Source organism: Passer montanus, unplaced genomic scaffold (assembly GCF_014805655.1).
Source record: "Passer montanus isolate IOZ18808 unplaced genomic scaffold, ASM1480565v1 scaffold115, whole genome shotgun sequence".
Taxonomy (NCBI): Eukaryota; Metazoa; Chordata; class Aves; order Passeriformes; family Passeridae; genus Passer; species Passer montanus.
The window spans coordinates 439,653-461,289 of record NW_024358167.1 but is presented as its reverse complement, the minus strand read 5'-3'; the positions used below and the strand labels follow the sequence as shown (position 1 = coordinate 461,289).

Sequence of the window (21,637 nt, the reverse complement as noted above, 5' to 3'; positions counted from 1 at the left end):
CAGCCCGCGGGTCACCCTCCCAGCCAGCCGGGGGACACAGCCATGGGGACACAGCCATCGAGGGGTACGGCCATCGCGGGGCTCGGCCGCCAGGGCACCTCGCCATCGCGGACACGGCCATCGCGGACACAGCTATGAGGGGCCACGGCCACCGCAGGGCACTGCCACCGTGGGGCACGGTCATCGAGGGACAGAGCCATCGGAAGGTACGGCCATCGAGGACAGCGGCAGCGGGCGCTGCAGCCGCGGGGCCTCCTCCTCCTTCTCCTCCTCCTCGTCCTCAACCTCCTCCTCCTCCTTCTCCTCCTCCTCTGGCCGCTGCGGCGCGGGGGCTGCGGGCGGAGCGGCGGCGCCATGAGCGGGGCGGCGGCGGCGAAGAGCGAGAAGCTGGACGAGGCTCAGGCGCTCGCCCGCAGCTGCGCGGGCAGACCCGACTTCCAGCCCTGCGACGGGCTCTCGCTCTGCGCCACCCACAGCCACGGCCGCTGCTTCCGCCTGCACTGGTGCTGCCACCTGGGATGGTGCCACTGTGAGTGAGGGGGCGAGGGCGCGGGCGGGGGGCGCGATCCCGGCCGGCCCCAATGCCCTGGCGGTCCCGCGCGCTGCTTCACCGCCCGTCCCGTCCGTCCCGTCCCGCGGCCAGGAGCAGCGCGCTCCCGGAGCTGTCCGTGCCGAGGCGGCCCCAGCGGGACCCTGTCCTCGGGTGCCGCTGCCGTAGGAGCGGCAGTGGCGATGCCCGGAGAGTTCTCTCGGGGCCTGGAGTCCCAGTGCCCCTCTCCCCCCTGAGCCGGCCCCAGGGTGGGCTGTGGCGTTGGTTGGGCACCGCTGTCCTTCGCACCAGCCACTTCATTCTCGGTGCTAATGGTTTTCTTGTTACAAGCATAAACCCCTTTGAGCAGAGAGGTAACTGCTTTAGGCTATATATAGCAGATAGCTTCAAAATCCAGTATTGAGCCAACTCTGGTGAAAAGGCGCCCAACGACTTTATTATCAGTATTCAAGATCCTGATGTATCTAATCATGGAGGCTGAGATTGAACTGTGGATGTCCAAACATAGTTTGATGAATAATTAATCACGTAGAGCTTTGAACAGCAGGCTTTCCCAGCAGCGTGTTGATGCGAGGTCAGGAAATGGTGATGGAGCCATTTACTTGGGTCGTGTTGTGTTCTGGAGAGCTTAAAGCTTGGATGGTCAAGGTTAACACTGGACCCTTATGTGAGGGTTACTTGGTGCTGCTGAAGGTGTCCCTGGATATCCCATTCTCATTTTAAATCCATTACCATTGCCATCTCTCCATGCAATTTAGTCACCTTCACGGATTCCCCTTCACAGACTTTTTGCAAATTTTGTTTCACACGGAAAGGGGGCTGCCCCAAAAGCCAGCTTTTGTTTGAATGAAAGCTTCTATATCAGTTAAATATGCATTTCAGGTTTTTTGCCTTGATTTGGGATTCCTTTGAAAGCAGTTCAGGACAAAAGGTTTTCTTCTGTCTGTGCCCTGTGTGGCACAACTGGCTGTGTGAGAAGGTGCCACAGTCACCTGTTGCACAGGGACAGAGACACTGGCATTTCATCAGTAACACAAAGGTTATGACCTAGATTCTTCCCAACATTTCCCTGGTCTCAGTTATTTGTGGCCACCATCAAGATATAAAAGCTTATGAGCACTCTGGATCAGAGCTCAAAGTGGTGCTTATAACCTGGAGATGTTACCCAAAATCATCTGGGAATGGTCCTGGCATGGGGAAGTCAAACATGGAACTGGGAAGCGATTGCAGAGAGGAATCTGGGGATTAGGATGGATCACAAACTGCCTGTGCCTCAGCAGCGGGAGGGCTGCGTGGCAGAAAAAACAAACCCAGAACCCCAGCCTTCGCTTTGGGATGCATTACCAGGAGCATGGCAAGTGTGCAATTTAATTAGTCTCTTCAGCTCAGTGATGAGGAAACCAGGCTGATGGGCTGAGCTTGGAGCATTGCACTTTATAGAGCTGTAGGAGAACTGGGGAGGAGATCACAGAGATCAGCTTAGAAAAATATGCTTTACAAGGGGGTGCCAAAGAAAGGGTTGTTTGAGCTGTAAAAGATTGAGGGAGGGAGAAAGGAAGGGTTGATGAGCTTTGCAAAGAGCCTTGTAGAGCAGCTGTGTTGGAGTCCTCAGAGGTGGCAGATAACCAGGTATCTCTTACCTGTGACCAGGAGAGTTCATGTTTGGATATGGGAAAATATCATAATTAGAAAGAGAAATGCAGCAGGGGAACAGAGTACTTGAGAAGGTGAAGAGTCATGGTGCTTCAGGGAAGGCTTAGACTGGTGTCTCTTAGGCATTACATGGAGCTGCTTCCCTCTTGGAAAGACCACTTGAGATCCCATCCAACCCTTTGCTTCTGTGTGGCAATTATAAGATTTAAAAATAGTTACAGCATTTGCAAGAAGTACAGACTTCCTTCTCAATTCCTCCTTTATGGCTAAGGAAAAGTTAAGATACTTTTGCCTCAATAAACCAGGATTTTAAATGGAAGATTTTAAAGGAAGTCACACACTTCACTGCCTTGTTTAATCTTCTGAAAGCCATGGTGAAGCGCGCTCCCTTCTTGCCCCTCATTTCCTAATGCAAATTTCAGAGCTAAGGATCTCTTTGTATCCTGTTCCTGTGGAATGAGTTGAGTTGGACTTAAAAGGGGTAAGAATGAGGTCTATAATGGGAAATTGTATAGAGGTCAGAGATGTAATTAAACAGTATTGGGAGTTACCTTGCATAAACTCAGTGCTGTAATACTGACTTGGGAATCCTCAGAGGGTTCTTGAAAGTGCTTTTCTGTGACTCTTAAGAGCTTTATTGGGGAACAGGAAACTCTACATCAATTAAAAGAGCTATTGAAGTATTATTTTCCATCAGTGGCCAAGGTCCTCGAGAATGTCAACTCAGTTAAAGTGCACTTACACTGAGAAATTACAAAAACTCACCATGCCGTGATGAGAAGATTGTCTCCTCATGTGTATTCAGAATCACATCTGCTTACTTCAGTGACAGAAGCAATTTAGCGTTGCAGAGCCACTTGGCTATGGAAGGAATAATTGAGAAGGAACCCAGTCTGAATTCCCAAAGCCGTTGTGGCTGGCATGCTCAGAAGTGAGCAGTACTGCAGGCGCTCTCTTTACCTCTGATACTTCTCTGTCCATAAAATGGCAATAACAGCTGGCAGGGAGATCACAGACTGACTGCTGTATCCAAACAGCTCCGAGAGCCTCAGCTGCCCTGGGTGCCTCTATGACTTGTCTAAGCCTGCAGTTCATTTTAGGTCCTTTTCAGTCTGTTCTGGGCTTGGTGGAGAGCAGATTTCCCAGTGTGGTGTTTCTCTAATGCACTCCTGTGCATGGGGAGCTCTGAACCCAGGCACAGCCTCCATAGGAGGTGCATGGAAGACGTGCAGGATGGGTGTGCTGGTGGGGCTGGGATGGGGTGTGTGGGGTGTCTTGGGTGTCACTGGAGCTGCTGTGCTCTGCCCAGAGTGCAGGGACACCTCGTCCCTGCTGCTGCACTGTCCTCAACACCCCTCCCCTGGCTGCTGCTGACTCCAGTCTCCCTGTGGAAGCAGGATGAGGGCTCAAGCCTCAGAGTCCTTTTCCCAGCAGGGAAGAAGGTGTTGGCCCAGGAGGTGTTTTTACTTCAGCCCCTGTGTTTGTCCCACTACACATTTCTCCTGCTTGCTCTGTGTCCTGCAGGCATTCCCCTTGCCAGGGTGGCAGCCCCCTGTTCACCTTCCTCCCCTCTGACTGCCTTGGGAGGTTTTGTTTATTAGATGCAAGCTGAGAGCCTTAAATTACTCTGATCTACTTTCTCCAGAGCCAGAGAAAACATGCCAGAGGCAGGTCTGCAGCAAGGTGCCTGCCTCCCTTTCCTCACCTCGGGATTTCCACTGCAGCTGTGATTTGCACTGATGCTGGCTGTGAGGCTGCTGGCTGTGAGGTGGTACCTGCTTATGTCAGAAAGGATCAGATCCTCGGGGCTGCATCTGTCCTGACCTGACAGCAGGACTTTGACTTTCGCTAATTTTACTTCCTAAGAATTAACTGTGAGAGAAGGCATCGTGCTTGATACAATTAAGAGCATTCTCTTGCAACTGGGTTCATTTGTAATCTGAATATCTTGCATTCTGTTAAACACCCTGCAAACCCCTCGGTACATTATGCTGCAATTATCAATAATACATGATGAATCGTGGTTCCACAGCATTTGCATCAATAGACAGTAATTGTGCCACCTTGTATTAGCCTTCCTATGCTTCCCCCCCACCCCATTCAGCATCAAAAGAGCAAGCTTTTATCTCCTTAAAGCCTCTTGCATATCTTATATTGAAAAGTAAATGCAGCAAATAAATTTCAGTTCCACCACTTCTACAGGTTCAGCTGTTTGGAACCTTTACAAGAAAACAAACCAAGCATGGGGAAAGTGTGAGATCTCCATTGGGGGGCCAGGAAGGGAACATATTGCTAGGCTCAGGCAAGAATAAGATCGTGGTGGCAGGAAAGGTTTTTAAAAATACACCTGCTCCCCCAGCCTTGCAGTTTGCTGGGTGGTGGATAGCACTTGCAGGTGTGCCTTGGATTGGTTTCCCACTCCCTGGCATGCATCATCAATTATGGCACTGCTGGGCTGGAGTTTGCAGCCAGACCTGGCAGGTTCTGCACGAGGTCAGGCAGGCCTGGCAAGAGATCCAAGGAACTGGCATTTTTCAGCCAAGAGGAGAAAATGGGTTTGTGTGATGGGTGGCATGCCACAAAGGGCATGTGTTTGCTGGGTGGTTTTGGGGAGAAGGGCTTCTCTAAATTTGGCCATGCTAGCAATATTCTGGGAGTGTAGAGTACATTCACATTTGTGGTTCACCTGAACAGGCAGCCCAGGATTTCTCTTGGCTCCTAGAGCTCCATTGCTTCCTCTCAGTGTCTGAGGGCACCCAGCAGAGGCAGAGTCCCTGTGACTGGGGTCTCATCAGTGCCAGCTGTGTGCTGGCCAGGGGAGGGGGCTGTCCCTTATCCACTGCCCACAGCAGCAGCCAGGGAACGAGCCAAACCAGCACAGTCACTGCACCTGGCTGTGCTCTGAGCTGATACTGCTCCTCGCATCCGTCTCTGCTTGAATCACTAGTAGCTTTCTTTTATAACATTTTAAAATGAAGGAATTTGATGTCTGTCACGCAAAGCTGGTGAAAGTTATCTGTCAAGGCCATCCTTGATTAATTAAACCTTTTCCAGGGAGAAGATGTGGTGTGTGTCCATGGCAGCTCCTGCCTGCTCTCTGGCAGGTACACACCTGGCCCAGGTGCAGGCATTTCCCCTGCCACACAGTGATGTGTGCAGCATTTCAGTATCTCTGTGCACACCAGCAGCATTTCCAAGGTGTGTCTGCCCCTCTCCAGCGACAGAAGCCATCAGCAGGGCCTCTGACAATCTCCCAAGCCCATGTAATTACTCAGACCCCAGTCTGCCTGTGGGAATGATGAGGAGGGAATCAGTGAGGGAGCCCTGCTTTCCTGTGACAGAGCTGTAAGTGAGCTGAGATGGTATGGGGAGGAATTCAGGTGCATCCTGATAGGGCTTGGGGGTCTGAAGAGGAGCTGTGCCTGCCTGCAGCCAGTGTCTGTCAATCCCTGTGTGTTAGAGGAGCAGCCACAGACTAGGGTGCTCTGCAGCACAGCATGCACTGTACATCTCCAAAAACCTTGCTCTTATTCCAATGGGTTTTCCTTACACTGGTTTTTGGTGGCTGTAAAAGTCGTTTCCACATCCAGGAGGGAGCAGAAGGGCCGCAGTGCCCCAGTGCTCTGTGTGTCCCTGTCTGCAGATGGTGATGTGCACTGGAAGCAGCCAGCCTGGCAGTGGGGATGGCAACTTGAATTTCCAGCACTACTGTTCCACAGGGCAAAACTACATCCTGATGACTGGTTTGTTGGATAAACAGGGAAAGGGAGTTGTAACATGCTTGTGTCTGAAATTCTGAGTATTTGGAGGAGCTCGTACATTTTTCTGCATTTTTCTTCCACTTTTCTTCAAAAGTGGAGTGGAGTAGCGGGGCTAGGAGCAGTAGGGCTGGGAATTCCCAGAAAACACAGCTTGGTCTAGAGGGAGAATGACACAAATCCTGGACAAATAGGCATTTTGAATTTACTTCTGCTGTGAAAAGGATTTGAACATTCATCCTGTTAAGTCCATGTATCCGGACAGAATGTTTGTGCACAGAGCAAGGCATGCTGAGTGCCAGGCAGAAACTGCAGAAAGGTGGATGTTGCAGCTTGTAATGGGAAAAGACTTTTAATGAGGATTTGTTGCCTGTGGCTGTGTAAGATCTTCTCTTCACCTGTATTTTGAAGAGCTATGATATTCCAACTTCGTTTCACTAAGCTGTACACAACTAAGGAAAGAATGTCAGCTTAATATATTCTGAAGTGTTACTCTAAGGGAAAGCACTGCCAGTTTTTATGGGTGCACCATTCCAGACCTGGATGGGATTTTGTTCCTCAGGTTTTAGTTATAATCTGGAAATCACAGTATGAGTGTACCATTGATAAGAGAACTCACATGTGTTGATTCCTTGCACCCTGTGGGAATGTCAGTGCCTCTGGAAGAACACGCTGCCATTCATTTAGAATCCTTACTATAATGTTTAGAGACATTCTGTTGTTATTAACAAAGGTGCAGATATCACTTAACAGAATTAGACCACTGGAAAATCTCTGAATTCAGGCTACTTGCTTAGTGTGTCTCATAGGACTAACTCTTGTACAGCTCATGTGTGATTGAACAGAAATCACTGTACTTCTTTCTCCAAAAGTTGAAGAAAAAGGGACCTGTGTACCAAAATACTTCCTGCCAGCCAAAATCTCAAGGCATGCTGAGTGCCAGGCAGAAACTGCAGAAAGGTGTATGTTGCAGCTTGTAATGGGAAAAGACTTTTAATGAGGATTTGTTGCCTGTGGCTGTGTAAGATCTTCTCTTCACCTGTATTTTGAAGAGCTATGATATTCCAACTTCGTTTCACTAAGCTGTACACAACTAAGGAAAGAATGTCAGCTTAATATATTCTGAAGTGTTACTCTAAGGGAAAGCACTGCCAGTTTTTATGGGTGCACCATTCCAGACCTGGATGGGATTTTGTTCCTCAGGTTTTAGTTATAATCTGGAAATCACAGTATGAATGTACCATTGATAAGAGAACTCACATGTGTTGATTCCTTGCACCCTGTGGGAATGTCAGTGCCTCTGGAAGAACATGCTGCCATTCATTTTGAATCCTTACTATAGTGTTTAGAGACATGCATGTTCTGTTGTTATTAACAAAGGTGCAGATATCACTTAACAGAATTAGACCACTGGAAAATCTCTGAATTCAGGCTACTTGCTTAGTGTGTCTCATAGAACTAACTCTTGTACAGCTCATGCGTGATTGAACAGAAATCACTGTACTTCTTTCTCCAAAAGTTGAAGAAAAGGGGATCTGTGTACCTGAACACTTCCTACCAGACAAAATCTCTTTGTCATACATGACTGTGAGACTGTTTTGTAATCTGTCTGTCCACCTGAGAGGCAAAATTCACAAATAATTTTATCTGCTTGCCCGAAACTCAGTGATCTGCTGGTAAGAGCCTCTGAGAGTGGCAGATAACTGACACCCTTCCTCTGTGGCTCCTTGAAGGGTTAAGTGCTGATTTTGAGAAACCTGAAAGGACAAGGCTCAGGATGCTTCCTACCACAAGCAAGTACTTCTGAAGCAAAAGTTCATTAATCTTGTGTCTCGTCAGCTGGTGGGGTTGTCTGTGAATGCAGGGTGTCCTGACCCCTGCACAGTGAGGGCTGGGCCTGTGCTCCTGCTCAGAGGGCTTCCTGCTGGTGAGAGGCTGCTGGCACTTTTGTCACTGCGGAGGAACAGCCTAAAGATAAAATCTGCATGGAGCACAGCGCCTGTGGCGAGCGTGTGGCTTCCTTCCTGGACTCTGCAGGTGAGGGAATCTGTTTGCCAGCCTGGATCTGCGAGCCTGCTTAATGCCAGTGCCCGATGCAAAAGTGCCTGCTGTCACATCCTTCCCCTTGTGGCTCTTGATGGATGTTTCACGGCTCTTAACTGGCAGCCTGTGGTCATAGCCTTGCATTGTCCCATGAGACTGAGTCACAAGGTTGTCGTTGCTGTGACTTCCATCCTGCAGGTCTGCAGAGCTGACACTGCTCAGGAGTGCTGGAAGCACTGAGGGGGCCTCTCAGGTGCTTGGCACAGGACCTCCAATTTCCTGGCAGCACCTGTGTGCTCATCAAGAACATGTTTTGTCACCGCTCGTGTTGCTGCAGCCAGCAGGCGGGCTTGTGGAGCAGGGGCATCTTGGGGTGTTCTTATGTAATGGCTCTCGATTTAACAGTGCTGCTGTACACTTCATGACTCACTGCCAGCCTTGCTAACTTATTTCTGCACAGCCTTACACTGGTGAGGCTCTACTAGAAATTTGTGTTTCTGTAAAGGATAAAAAGCAAAATGCTTTACTCACAAACAGTGTAAGATGTTCCCAAACTCTCGAGAGCTGTGACAGTGTGGGCTTAGCTGCTGATGGATGGCACAAGCTTATACTAATGCAAAAGCTGGTTGGCAGTAGATTGGATTCCAGGTAGAACATCTCTCTCTCTCTGCATATAAAGTGACTCTGGTTTAATGTGTTGTGGTTTTTCTTCCAGCACCTCCATGAATTTATCTGCCCACAAGATACAGAGTATGTTTTCATAATGGCTTTGATTCTTCCACTAATCAATTTTTATGTAGTGACTGATCACAGAACTCAAGAAGTGCAGTTCGTGCCATTTGGAGATGTTTTTGCCAATAGCTGAGTATATTCACATAGAGGGAAGTAAAAAACCTACTGGGAAAGTGAAAACTGATTGCTTGGCAACTGGGTCTTGTTTTTAACATAGCCATACTTTAATTTAGGCCATGTAACAGTTGGAATTTATATGTAACCTACGTTGTAAAACAATTTCAGCAAGAGGCATGCATTTGTATTCTTGTTCTCACTGGTGGCTGCGGAGCTCAAGAGCCCACACGTCTGCTCTGGAAGCTGCTTGTTTGGCTGTGTGCTTGCACCCAGCCCTGAAATGACTCCCTGCTGTGCCAGGCTCTGTGTGCCAGGCTCTGTCTGTCCCTCTTGCTGCCACACATGATGCTGGTGCTCACCTGTAACTGTTGCAGGGTGCTTGGGTGCTCCATGCTGTGTAGCTGCCTGGTTGCATTCAGTGCTTTCCTGGGCCTGAGCCCTATTCCAAGTGTTTGCACACTCCCACACTCCCTCCCTCACTCCCTCCCTCAGGTTGGGGCAGCATCAGGTGTGCCAGGGTGGACTGACCAGCTCTTGCAGTCCACCAGCACTAGCCCAGCTGTAGGCAGGGCAGGTGGAAGGAGACACTCACCTTTTGCTTTGTTTTTCCTCCCTGTGCCACTAGACCTCGATCTGCTGGCACAGGAGCCATTCTGCAGCTGGTCCTGTGGGATCTTGCCTCTCTGGATGTGAAGCTGAGGGTGGTGCTCTCACTCTGCCAGCACTGGCTCACCCTGGCACAGCAGAGAGCTGTTTGTGCTCCCAGCTGTGCTGTCCAGGTGCTCCAAGTCATGCAGTGGCACTGTGTGACACAAGGGCTCAATGTGATCTACACTGCTGCACCTCCAGTGGTGGTACTTTGGCTTCTGTACATTGATGCAGAGCATTGCTGGATCCCACACCCCTCCAAGGAGAGCACTGGTCCCATACTTGCACTCCTCAGCTCCAGGTGATATGTTTTATGCAGAAGCAGGGAGAGCAGTCCTTTAAAATCCCCACAAATGGGTTCTGTAGAGGCTTGTGCTAGAAATAGCTTGGTTTGAATGGTGTGTGAATGGAGATGTGCTTGAGGCACCAGGAACAGCGCTGGGTTAACAGAGGGTGGTGTGTGTAGGGAGCCTGTTCCCAGCACTGAAGAACGTGCTGCTGTCCAGCCTGAAGGCTCCTGCTCCCACACAGCAACTGCACAGATGATGTGTCAGCAGATCCTGGGCTCTGGCCACAGGAAGGAATCAGCACAGGTACAGCACGTCCCATGGCCGTTGTTTCTCCTGTCAGCCACCAGGAAAACACTGTGGCCACAGAGATGTGTCTGTCCCAAACTGTGAATCCCAGCCTCCTGCCCCAGCTGTCCCCCGTGGGTGCAGAGTGCAGGTCTTTAGAGAGGACTTTTCCTTCAAGAACCTTGGGAGCTGTTCTGCTTATTTGGGAATTCCCAAGAAAACATTCCATTGTATGCAGAGGCTCAGGGTGCCCCCCTGCAGCACCTACCACACACCTGAAGACAACTGGATCTTGTGTCTCCATTCCCTTTGATTTCCAAGCAATGCCATGGTCTTCTGGGTAGTTTGACATGGAGCTGTGCTTATGTTGCTTTGTTTCCCTGTCAGTGCACTGACTGGCTGCATGGAAACCATGGGCTGCTGAAGCTTGAGCAGATGGTGCACAGGGATGGGGTTGTAGAATAAATATTTAGCACTAAGCCATTTTTTGCTATTTTTCTCTACTGAATTTTAAAAATATCTAGTGTAACTTGGGGGATAAAATTTCTCAGGGGAATGTGTAAGAAGTGGCTGTTCTGGCCTTTGGGGGTGGTTTGGAAGGGATGTTGGAAGATGAATATCCTTGGATTCAGAGCTTGGGTAGTGTTGCCCAGCTGCTGTGCTGGCAGAGGCAACCAGGGCTGTGCCACACTTTCCATGCCTGTGCTTCTGTGTTTCTGGAACCCAGCATGGAGCTGGGCTGAGTAGCACCTGTGCTATGGGTGACATTCTCCAGCTACTGAGAGGAAAGAGCTCCTGCAGAACACACACGTGCTGTGTGCTGCTGCTCTCTGCCTTGTTGGGTGCTGCTATTCTGTTCCTTACCATGGTTAGTGAGCAAATACGGCCCCTTTAAGAGGGTTTATGGCTGCATCTCTCAAGCCTTCAGGGCTGCTTTTTCTTTAAGTCCAGTAAATCCGTGTAAGCAGTGAGAGTAAAGAGCAGGGATGATGGAGGGAGCTCCGGGGTCTGTTTGCATTTAAACGTTACCTGCTCTTAAGCTGATGTGCACAGAAACTCCTCAAAGGCTTAGACAGCTCACAGCATGTACTGTCATGATCCTTTTTGTATTTAAAACAGATCAAGACAAAAGGGCATTAAAATACAAATTTGATGAGGAAAAACTTCCTGATTTTTCCCCACTCTATGCTGGTTTCCTGTGAAAAGCCTTGAGTCAGGGGCTGGCACAGCTGTCTGGCTGCACAGCAGGGAGGGAACACCTCCACAGGAGAGAGCTGGCAGCTGTATGGAATTGCTCCTAGGCAGCCACTGCCAAAACATTGCTGGACTGCTTCTTCCTTGTGCTTGGATAGGGTCTGGAATGGGATGGATTCATTAGTGCTGGGATGGAGGTGCTTCTGTGAGAAGGAGCTGTTTGCAGTGATACATTTCTGTTAGGGCACAGCCTGCCAGCCCTTCCTGCTGCCCTTCCAGCCTGCTCAGGTCATGGTGTGTGGCTGCTTTTTCTGTTGTTCCTTTGCTGAGCTGATTTGTGCCCTTGGAGTCTCTTCTGTGATCCCTTACGGGGCCTTCTAGTTCTGCCAGAATTCCTGCAGGTATGCAGAATGTTCTGTTTGCTTTCCCCACACTAGAAATTTGTTTGAGCAATCTTAGTGCTTTTTCAAAGTTGTTTGGACAAAATGTAAGGCAGAAATATCACTTGTACCGAGGTGCTGCATATCTTTATCTATGAGGCTTCTTCAAGGTGGACAATCATTTCAGTTATGCCTTTGTATAACCACCAATGGCCCAGTTCAGCTCTACTTGAGCCTGGCAATCTGGCAGTGCCTCAGTGTCCTGAAATGTCTTCCGTTTCCTCTGGTGGCTCATCCCACATCTTTTGTTCACCATGCAGCCCATGAGGATTTGCTGGATATGACATGATGTCCATTCCATACATCACAAGGAAAAGCAGACTGGGTGAGCAGTGCAGTTTTTCACACGTGCCATCTGTACATGTGCTCTGGGTTTCTCCTTCCATTTGTTCTCACCCCTCTGGAAAAGTTAGTAGTGTGCTCTAAGTGTAGTTTGGAGTTGTGATAGTCCTTGGTGAGTATTTATGGGTAGGGCAAGCTTTGTTTGCAAGGGTTTGTTGTTCCAAGCTGTGCATGTACCTGGAGAGAGGAGGAGGAGAGCCAGGGCAGTCATTCTGGCCACTGTTCAGCTGGCAGGGCTGCAGGGCCATGACCCCAGGTAGGTACTCAGCCCAACATCACACTTCCCAATGGAATTCCCCTCTGCTGGGCACTTGGCAACAAACAGGTGTGGTGGGCACCTCCAGAGGCTGAGGATGCTGGGTGCCCTCCATAAACCTGTCCAGGATGTGCTCCAGGATGTGCAGTGAGCTTTGCCTCAGGCTGTGAAGGAGGAGACCCTCCCTTGCCCCAAGATTCTGCTGTGCCAGCCATGAACCCCTAGCTGGTTCCTTCCCGTGCCCTCTGGCTGGGCTGGCAAACCTGTGCCTTCCTGGGGGGCCCTGGAAGCCCAGCTGGGTGTGACAATCTCTGTACTGTCCTGGGGTCTCTGTGCCAGCACTGGACCACTCCCGCTCAGAGCTGTCGCCACCTGCCAGAGAGCTGCACATGCACCTGGTGCTTCCCCAAGAGCCAGCCTTGGCTCTCCTGCCACACCCAGGAGATGTGGAACAAGTGCCACCAGAAGAGCACTCGGTTGTTCTCTGTCTCTTGTGTGAGGAAAGTCAGTGCTGGAGAAGCTCATCTCCAAGGTTTCCACACACAGAACAGCTGTGCAGGGAGCTCTCCTTGGAATAATGCAGATCCCTCCAAGGCAGAGCTGTCTCCTGTCACACATGCATTATGAATGCTTCCTTTGCCTTCACTCCTTCAGAGCTGTGGTATTTAATTAGAGGGGTTTTATGTTCTTCATAGTGGGACCAATTCCCCTCCCGTGTGAGCTGAATTTTTTGGCAGGGTTGCGAGTGGCAATAGCAAAGTCTGGCACAGCTGCAGTGAGAATCCCATTGGACTTCACAAGGGAGGATTACTGGGGCTGTTGCACAGGTGTATGTTCAGGCAGCTCCAAGTCACCAGTATTTGGGGAGCAGCTCCCTGCTGGTGAACAGGACACATCCCTCCACACCCTCACAGGGGGCCTGGGGCAGCCATAGACTGTGCCCTGGGCTCCAGCCCTCCATCCACCACAGCCAAAGGCACGGAGATTCCCCTGGGATCAGAGCCAGCTCACCTTCAGCCCACCTTGGGACTTGCACACGTGCTCAGCCCACACAGGAGCAGTTCCTGAGGTAAGCCAGGTCACATTCAGTAGCTGCCAAGTAGCAGGTCTTTGTTAACCTTGCTGATTTTTGGAGATAGATGAGCTGGCAGATGGGAGGCTGTAGAAATATTTGTTCCAGCAGCTGCAGGGGGAAGAATACACATGAAAAAAAGCTTTTCTCTTTCAGTTAATAGATGTCTAAATGCCTTGCATGTGAACAAATACCCATGGTATGTATTGCTGACTTAGACTCGTAAAATCCACAGCTCTCTCTTACCATTTTCTGATGTGCAGAGCAATTCATGGTGTTATTTATTAGGACTGAGTCCTCCTTTTGAGAGGGTAAAATTTGAGAATTTGTTCTAGGAAACCTTCCTCCTGAAAGCTGGACTTTTTTTTTCAATATGTCAAGCACATTAATGAGTGCTAGAGGTAAACCAGAATGCTGGGATGGAGGGAAGTGGAAAAGAATTTTCCAGTTGCACCTCTGCTTATTTCATGGTTAAGTTATTTCATATTAGCCACAGAAATTGCTGCTGGTTTGTGTCTGTTTGGTGAAGATGCATGCAGACTGCCAAATTAGCAAAAAATCAGAGAGAAGTGACCTCATGGCTTGTTTCTCAAAGCTTGATTTGGGGTACTGGAAGCAGGAGGCTCTCTAATACAGCTTCCAGTCAATCAGCCACAGAGTTCTGCTTATTAATGCCACGAACATAAAAAATTTTCCAAGTTGCCTGAGTTTACTGGAGATGTGCAGGTGATGATAGAGCTCCCTGCTCTGCTGGATCCTGCCTTAGCCTGCTGGCAGGCTCACTGGAAGCACAGAGCCAAGGCTTTGGGGAACAGCATCCATCCAGTTTGGCAATAGAAATCCTATTTCTGTGCACAGAGCACCAGGGAGATGAGCACTGCCCAGCACTCACTTCCTTGCACACAGCTGAATAGTTGTTCTGCAGCTGAGTGTTGGCTGTAGCGTGTGCCAGGTCCCTGAGGATTTGGTTTGTGTGCTGGCACAAGGGCCAGCTGAGGAAATGGAGAAACAATTGTCCCTTTCTCGTTGTGCACAAGCTGCTGTCACTTTGAGGGGTCAGACAGAGGAGCAGTGTTGGTGGGGATAATGCCCTGAGCACAGAGCAGGCTCAGGGGACAAATGGTTAGTGTAGCCTGTTTCTGGGGTCTCTCATTTCATCATCTCACCTGTCTGCCAGTGGCTGTCGTGGACAACCAAGACCTACCTTGGCAGTCATTCTGGCAGAGCCTGATTCCACACTGTTTCCAGGAGGGGAGCAGGCTCTTGTTTCCCCTGAGCCCTTTGGCCACGGTGGTGGAAGTGCAGAGCCAGAACTGTGACACCTCTTCACAGCAGCTCTTAAAGTGCACAACAACTTCCCAAACTTCTGCAAATGCAGCAAATTTCTTTTCACATGATTTGGAGTTTGATTTGTAGACATGTGTTTGACACATGCAGTATTTTTCCTTCATCACCTTCCACGTAGGCAGTGGTGGGGAAGTGACCCAGGAAACAACTTCGGATGTGTTGTCTTGTGTGAGATCTGAATTTGTGCAGAACACTGTCATTTACAGGAGTGTTCATCAGCACAGTGCAGTCAGAGTTCTTCAGGTGACTTGGAATAAATAGGCAATAAGTTCTGATCTAGTGTATGAGATGGGATGGAGCAGAGTAGGTGCTCAAAGTACTGTTTTATCGTTGCCAGCTGTTCAGAGTCAGCAAAAATATTGCTGTTGATTTCCACGGGTGTTTGATCAGATTGAGGTGGATTATAAGAGAATGTGGGGACTTGTGCTTCTAGGGCATTTCTAGTGAAAAAGCCTGGCAATCCTGCAAGCTGCAGGAGTGGAGGGCAATCTTATTTCTAATTTCTGCATTTATTTTTCATGGGCTGCATCCTGGCTGACGTGTTTCCATGCATTATGTAGGGTGAGGGATGGTAACAGGCTGTAAGCACAGCATTGTCCACAATCCAGTCTGACAGTCCCAGTTCTGAGCACCTGCTCATGTTTTGAAACAAGTTCAATCTGTTTAAAATTGCCTCTAAAACCGGATAAGACTTGACAAACTTGTACCAGAATTCTAAAGAAATATAGAAATCAGTTAATGTAGAAAATTCTCTTTGCTGTGTGTTGGCTGCTTCCTGCTTTACCCTGGCAGAGCTTGTCCTTGGAACGTGAGGAACATTTCAGCCCCTTTGAGATCACCCAGACAGGCTCTGAAATCCTGTGCTCTTTGCTCCTGCTCTGGAATTAGTGCCAGCAGGGCAGTCCTGAGACATGCAGGGAGCTGCTGTGTGTGGCTGCAGTGGAGAAACAACCAGCTGAGCTCCCAGAACTCCTTGGCTGACCTGGCCACCGCTCTTCTTCTTTTCCCAAAAAGGGAAAAACAAACACCAAAAAAGTCAAACTGAGGAGTCTTTGCTTTACCATTCCATGCCCATGCTGTAAGCTTCCTTACTTTCTATTCCTAACATCCCTCAGTCTTCTGCCAGCATGTGGTGACACTGTTTTAAGTGGAAAAACAGAGTCCTGTTGTACAGAGACCTTTTTTCTTTATCCTGGTAAAATCTTCACTGGACCCTTCCTTGGACTCTTACAATAGAGGCAGCACAGAATTGAGTTGCAGAAATGTTTTTCACCAGTATCTGGTTGTATTTTAGCATTGGTTGTCAAAGGAGCCCACTCAGAAGCCCTCCAAATCTATGGATAAATAGAGCGTTGTGGTTTCAGGCAAGGACAGGCTGCACTTCAGTTTCCATGAGCTGAATTTATCAGACACTATCCCAGCCAGCAGCACAGTAATCATCAGCTGTGGGGCTTTGCAAGGCAGTGGCATATTTAATGTTCACTAATTTCACAGAAGGATTTCTGGGAAGCAGCAGATGGCAGGAAGCCGTGGGCTGCTGCTGTGGCTGTGAGGGTGAGGAGCTTCCCTGGGAAGTTCTGTCCACAAGATTTGAGAAACCTCCGAGGGACCCCATTGCCCAGAGACGCCAGAACCAAGGATCTGTGCTGGAGGAGTGAGAGCTGTGCTCTGCCTGTGGCTGGAGCACGCAGCTGCTGGATGCCAACATTCATTCCTCTGAGTCACAGCAGGTTTAGGAGCTACATCGTGGTACAGAGATGGCAAGTGGAGAGGATGGCTTTGTGTTTTCTGTCATCCAGCCATAAGCAGACAGGGGAAAAGCTTGATTTCTTGTCACTGAGCTTCCCCCATGGCTCTGTCAGCAATTACCATAGCACAGAGCGTAGGGAGAGAACATTGGATGAGGTATTGGAGGGGAGCTGGTCAAAGCTGTTCACACACTTCCCTCTGCTGCCAGCTCTGTGTGCGCTCTCCTGCCATGGCACACGGGTGGGCTTTTCCCTCGTCGTGCCTGGAGCCTCTCCCACACTCCAGAGCTCTTCCTTCGCTTTCTGCTGTACTCCCTGTCCTTGGGCTCTGGGGATTGGAAATCCCAGCCGCCTTTCACAGGAGCCGTTTCCCTTCCAGCAGCACTGCGGGGTGGGAAAAGCCTTGCCGGTGCTCGAGGTTCCCGGTGACGTCCCGGAGCTGGCAGAGCACAGGCTGTGCGTGGGCCCGGAGCTCCCCGGGCTGGGAGGGGTTCCCAGGGGGATTCTCTGCTGCCGAGAGGCTTTGAGGGGGAGCGAGCCCTGCCCCGGGGCTCACAGCAGCCTGGTCTCGGAGGAGGTTCCCTGCCCGCGGCAGGGGGATGGGAACGCCGTGGTCTTTGAGGTCCTTCCCAACATTCTGCGATGTTCCAAAGGATGGGTAATTCAGGGGGAAAGGCTGCATCTACCTGTGAGCTGGAAACACACCGGCACTCTGCCTTCCTTACTGCAGGAGCTTTCTGCCCCTCAGCTGGAGAGCTCCAGGCACCCCCAGCCCCTCCATGCTTTGGTGCATCTGCTGCCTGTGCAAAGCAGGGTCTGCAGCGCGCGCAGCAAAACTCTTCCGACAGCCCCGCTACTCACAAGGCTTCTGAAAATTTGTGCTTTCCCAGCGGATGAGCCCCTGGGGAGACATGAATCTTTCAGAGGCTTCATGCAAATAAAATGCAGCATTTTACATTCTTAGGCATAGCCTGGGGTTTCTCAGTTTTTCCTGACATAGTCCCAATTTTCTGCTCTCTTATTTATTTCTGTTAGTGAAGATGTTCAGTTCACACTTTGTTCTGCTCAATATAACCAACATAATCCTATTTTCTTACTACTTAACCACATAATCAAGATGCCAAAAGCTTGAAAATTCCCTTATTTTCTGCCTTAAAGTTCTAATTATAGTTATGTATGAACTTCTGGTTTATAATAGGGAAAAACACGATTTAGTCTCCAAAAACAAAGAATGTGGAATCATGGACAAGGAGACTTACTGGAATAATAGTAATATAATAAAATTTTGATCATTGGAGCAAAGATGTAAGCTAGAACTTACATGTTATGTTCAGTGGGGGAAAAAAGCCTCTGAGAATCTTGTCCGTTTTCTTTCTCCTAGAAAGTGGGGTGGGCAGACTTGGCATCTTTCCCACTTCGTGGCTATGGAGTTGTGCCCTGGAGTAAATTCTCCAGTTAGTCATGTCCTACAGCAGTCCTTGAGGCAGGGTCGGGGAGGGGAGCAGCACGGGGGTACAGGAGGTTGTGATTACCTGCAGCATTAGGTGTCAGAGGATCCACACGTGCAGAGGCCACAAGAGAAGCAGCAGCTGCTGCCAGCAGGGAACTGCTGGTGGTGTCCAAGAGTGTCAACGTCATCGCTCCTGTTCCAACCCAAAGACCTTTAAACGCTGCTCCTGTGTCCCTACAGGTAAATACGTCTACCAGCCCATGACCCCCGTGGAGCAGCTCCCCAGCACCGAGATCCCCGTGCGCCCCCGGGAGTCCCCCAACACCATCCAGATCTCGGTGTCGCTCACCGAGCACTTCCTCAAGTTCGCTCCCGCGTTCCAGCCGCCGCTGCCGCCCGAGGCGCCACAGTTCTGCACCATCGCCGACCTCTTCATCGACAACTACCGCGTCAAGTGCATCAACGGCAAGATGTGCTACGTGCAGCGCCAGCCGCCCGCCCCGCACCGGGCCCGGCCCGACGAGGGCTCCGTCCGCAATGCCTTAATCACAAAGGAGAGCAATACACCAAAACCAGAGCACTGCTCGTCCCCGTCCAGCTCCGAGGACTCGGGCATCAACGCGGTGGGGGTTCACTACATGGAGTCGTGTGACGAGGACACGGAGGGGGTGGCCGAGCTGAGCTCAGAGGAAGATTACAGCCCGGATAGCAGCTGGGAGCCGGACGAGTGCCCGCTCCTGTCGCCCTCGCAGTGTGAGATGGAAGTGATTGAGACTATAGAAACCACTGTGTGACCACACAGGTCGGCATCGGCTCAGTCCACTTCCTTCTCAGTAATGTTGCTTTTGTAGTATTTCTATTTTCTGTTTTTTCTGACAATCCCTTTTTTCCAGTGCACTTGATATTTCAGATTCCTGTCATGGGAGCGCGGTCACAGGACTTACATATGGTGAACTAGCAGCAGCCTGAGCAATTTTAATACGTTCTCAGCCTGATCAGCTCTCCCACGTCTGCACGTAAGGTAGTGACAAATCTTAAGACTTTTCTAGCAGAAATAGGCCCTTTTGTCGGTCTGGGTTACCCCACACACAACTTCTCACACGAGGATGTGCCACTTGAGATGTTTCCACCTGTCAGGTTGTTGGCAGGGGTCCCTCAGAGCATGGGGGTGCACGCCTGGAGCAGCAAACCGAGGTGCCCTTAGTCTTTCTCAAACAGCTACACGAGGCTCCTCCCGTCTGTCTGTCCTGGCGCCTTGTCCAGCCTCTTCCCTAGTGCTGGTGTGACCTCCTCTAAGGCTGTCGGCACCACGCTTCCAGCAGGTTGGAATGGCAAGCTAGAGAATGCACAAAGTGCCTCCAACTTTTCTCCAGGCTATGCACCGAGCAGCTGCTGAGGTATGCCAGGCTCTGAAATCTCCTGAGAAGGCAGGTCTTGCTCTGGAGGGGGATGAGTTACCTGAATCCACCTGGTCCCTTTTCTCTGCCTGGATCTTGGGAAGGGGTCTGGCTTTTGCAGGTGGGCAGGAGGGGAGCAGGCATAGGTGGGGCATGGCCATCTAACCAATACCACACTGGACTGGGGAGTTCCAGGACAGGCGAAGGAAGCGACTACCTCCGAACACCCAGCCTCCTCCTGGGCTCTTTGGTGCCGGACACTCAGGACCAAATGGCCTCAGGGCCTGCATTTGCCTGAAGAATAACAAAGTTTAAACAAAAAGAATTTTACCAGCCACACCACTGTGTCGGCAGAGCTTGGGGACAGCGTGGAGATGCCCCTGGGAAGTGACCCACAGTCTCAGTGGCATGTCAGATTGTTAAAATAGAGCCTAAGGTCATCCTAGCGGAGAGAGGAGGCTTTGGCTCCTGCTCCATCACTGCCAGTCCAGGAGCAGGTTCGGAGCAGGGGTCCCTCACCCAGCTGGTAGTGGAGCTGTCTCACAGGAGGTTCAGTTTCAGCCCTGCTTGAAGGAAACACAAATGTCACTCAGATTCCAGCCAGCTCCATGGAGCTGGAGCCAGTGACTCCTGTGTTCCTGCAGCGGTGCTGCCGTTCTCTGTGTAGTTGCTGTTTGCGTTTCAGAAGTCCCTGGTGAATCCAAGGCTGTAAAAACGTGTACAGTTAGTGACTGATCCTAGATTATAGTCTGTGGTAGAGGGTGGCTCATCTCTCACTGTATCCTGACAATGTATTCCCAATTTTATACACTTTGTAATCAGTATCTTTAGAAGACATTTAGGCAACAGTGTGTGTCTGTGCACATGCGCGTCTAGGAGTTTCCATGGGTGGATATAAAGTAATGCTGTACTTTTTAGACTAAGACTTTCAGACAAAAATAATAGGTTTTATAGTTTTGATGACTTACATAAAAATGTGCAATGCTTGTGAAATGAGGAACTTGGGCCATTGCATGAACGGATACATTCTCACAAGGCACCTGAAAATACTCTGTTTTTCTGAGGGCATTTAAACAAAGGCTGTAGTAAAACTAAATAGGATTTATTTCATTTTTAAGGGCAGGGCTGTCTTTCTTGGCTAACTACAGTTTCTAACAACATTTTTGGTGTCTTTGGACCATTCAGACACATTCCATAGGTAGAAGGAAACATTATGTATAAACCTACAGCATTTATTCATATTTAACCTTTCAATTGTAACCTGAGTGGAGAGCTGAGCGAGCTCACTCTCATGCCTGGCCTCAGAGCTTTCCTCCCGGAGAGAGGAAGGCTCTTCCTCCCCTGGGAACAGCTTCTTCTTCCCAGGCAGGAAGGGTGGGCTGGCGCAGCACAGCCTTTCCCAAGGGCAGGGAGCTCCTCGCCAGTTCTCCCTGGGGCACCAAGGGCAGGGAACGTGAGCAGGACGCCCCTGCCCAGCACAGCTCACCTTGTTTGCAGGCAAGCAGGAGCTGCAGCCCTGCCCAGGCTCAGGCTGGGAGCGCCGTGACCTCGGGGGGTGCTGGTGGCAGAGACTCCACAGGGTCCTGTCCCCGTCAGGATCCATTCTTTCTTAACTGTAAGTAATTAGCAATACCCACAAGCTGTGAGTGTCTCCTACCCAGGATTTGTTCAGATGTCTTAAGCACAATAAGCTGCCTCTTCCTCCTGTTGTTCCTGGCAAAGGCCAGCGGCGCTCTGGGCAGTGCTGGGGCTGCTGGGGCAGGGCCCAGCGCAGGGATCTCCTGCCCCATCACACACCCGGCTCCCAGCGCTCCAGGAGAACCAGGCTCCTTCCTTTGCACAAGCACGGGCGTGGCCGTGCTGCTGCAGCCATGCCTGGGCTGGCTGCTCCCCTGCCAGGGAGAGGTGTGTGTATATTTCCTCTTGAATAAAATACTGAACAACTGGCCTGCTGCTTGTCCTAACTGCCTGTGTGCTTGCCGTGCTAGAGAGAAGCACTGCGAGACTTCCAGCAAAGGAAGGGCTGCTCACAGCTCCAGATGGCAGCCCCTGACACAGCCCCGGAGCCAGGGAGATGAAGGGCATAAGCAGGGGCAGCACACCAGGCCCTGGTAAGTGCTGGGGCTGGTGGGCAGCCTCACGGCCCAGCTCTGACTCACCTGGAAAGAGCTGCTCCAGCTGATGTGTGACCAAAGTCAGCTCCCTGACTTATCTGTGCCCAGGTGTGGCTGCAGGCTGGACACATCCCATGGTAGTTCTGCTCATGGGCAGGAGGTGAGCACACAAGGCACCTCAGGGCACTGGCACTGCTCCTA

At 50.4% G+C, this 21,637-nt stretch overlaps 1 protein-coding gene across 2 annotated transcripts; it reads left to right on the top strand.

Annotated features, from left to right (window-relative positions):
* Positions 1-252: 252 nt before the first annotated feature.
* Positions 253-21,270, top strand: CUNH3orf70 (chromosome unknown C3orf70 homolog). Of its 2 annotated transcripts, XR_005626306.1 has the most exons (3): positions 253-529; positions 18,166-18,946; positions 20,820-21,270. XR_005626306.1 is itself a non-coding variant. In XM_039696937.1 (2 exons), exons 1-2 carry the CDS (start codon positions 355-357, stop codon positions 18,717-18,719), a joined length of 729 nt encoding a protein of 242 aa, XP_039552871.1. In that variant the 5' UTR covers positions 253-354; the 3' UTR covers positions 18,720-21,270. The 2 variants fall into 2 exon arrangements, 1 of the variants encoding a protein (XP_039552871.1); XM_039696937.1 differs by having other exon boundaries at positions 18,166-21,270.
* The last annotated feature ends 367 nt before the right edge of the window (positions 21,271-21,637 follow it).

Coding starts and splice junctions, on each gene's coding strand:
- CUNH3orf70 (XM_039696937.1), top strand. CDS start 355: ATGAGCGGGGCGGCGGCGGCGAAGAGCGAGAAGCTGGACGAGGCTCAG. Junction 530..18,165: donor CCACCTGGGATGGTGCCACT/GTGAGTGAGGGG, acceptor GTGTCCCTACAG/GTAAATACGTCTACCAGCCC.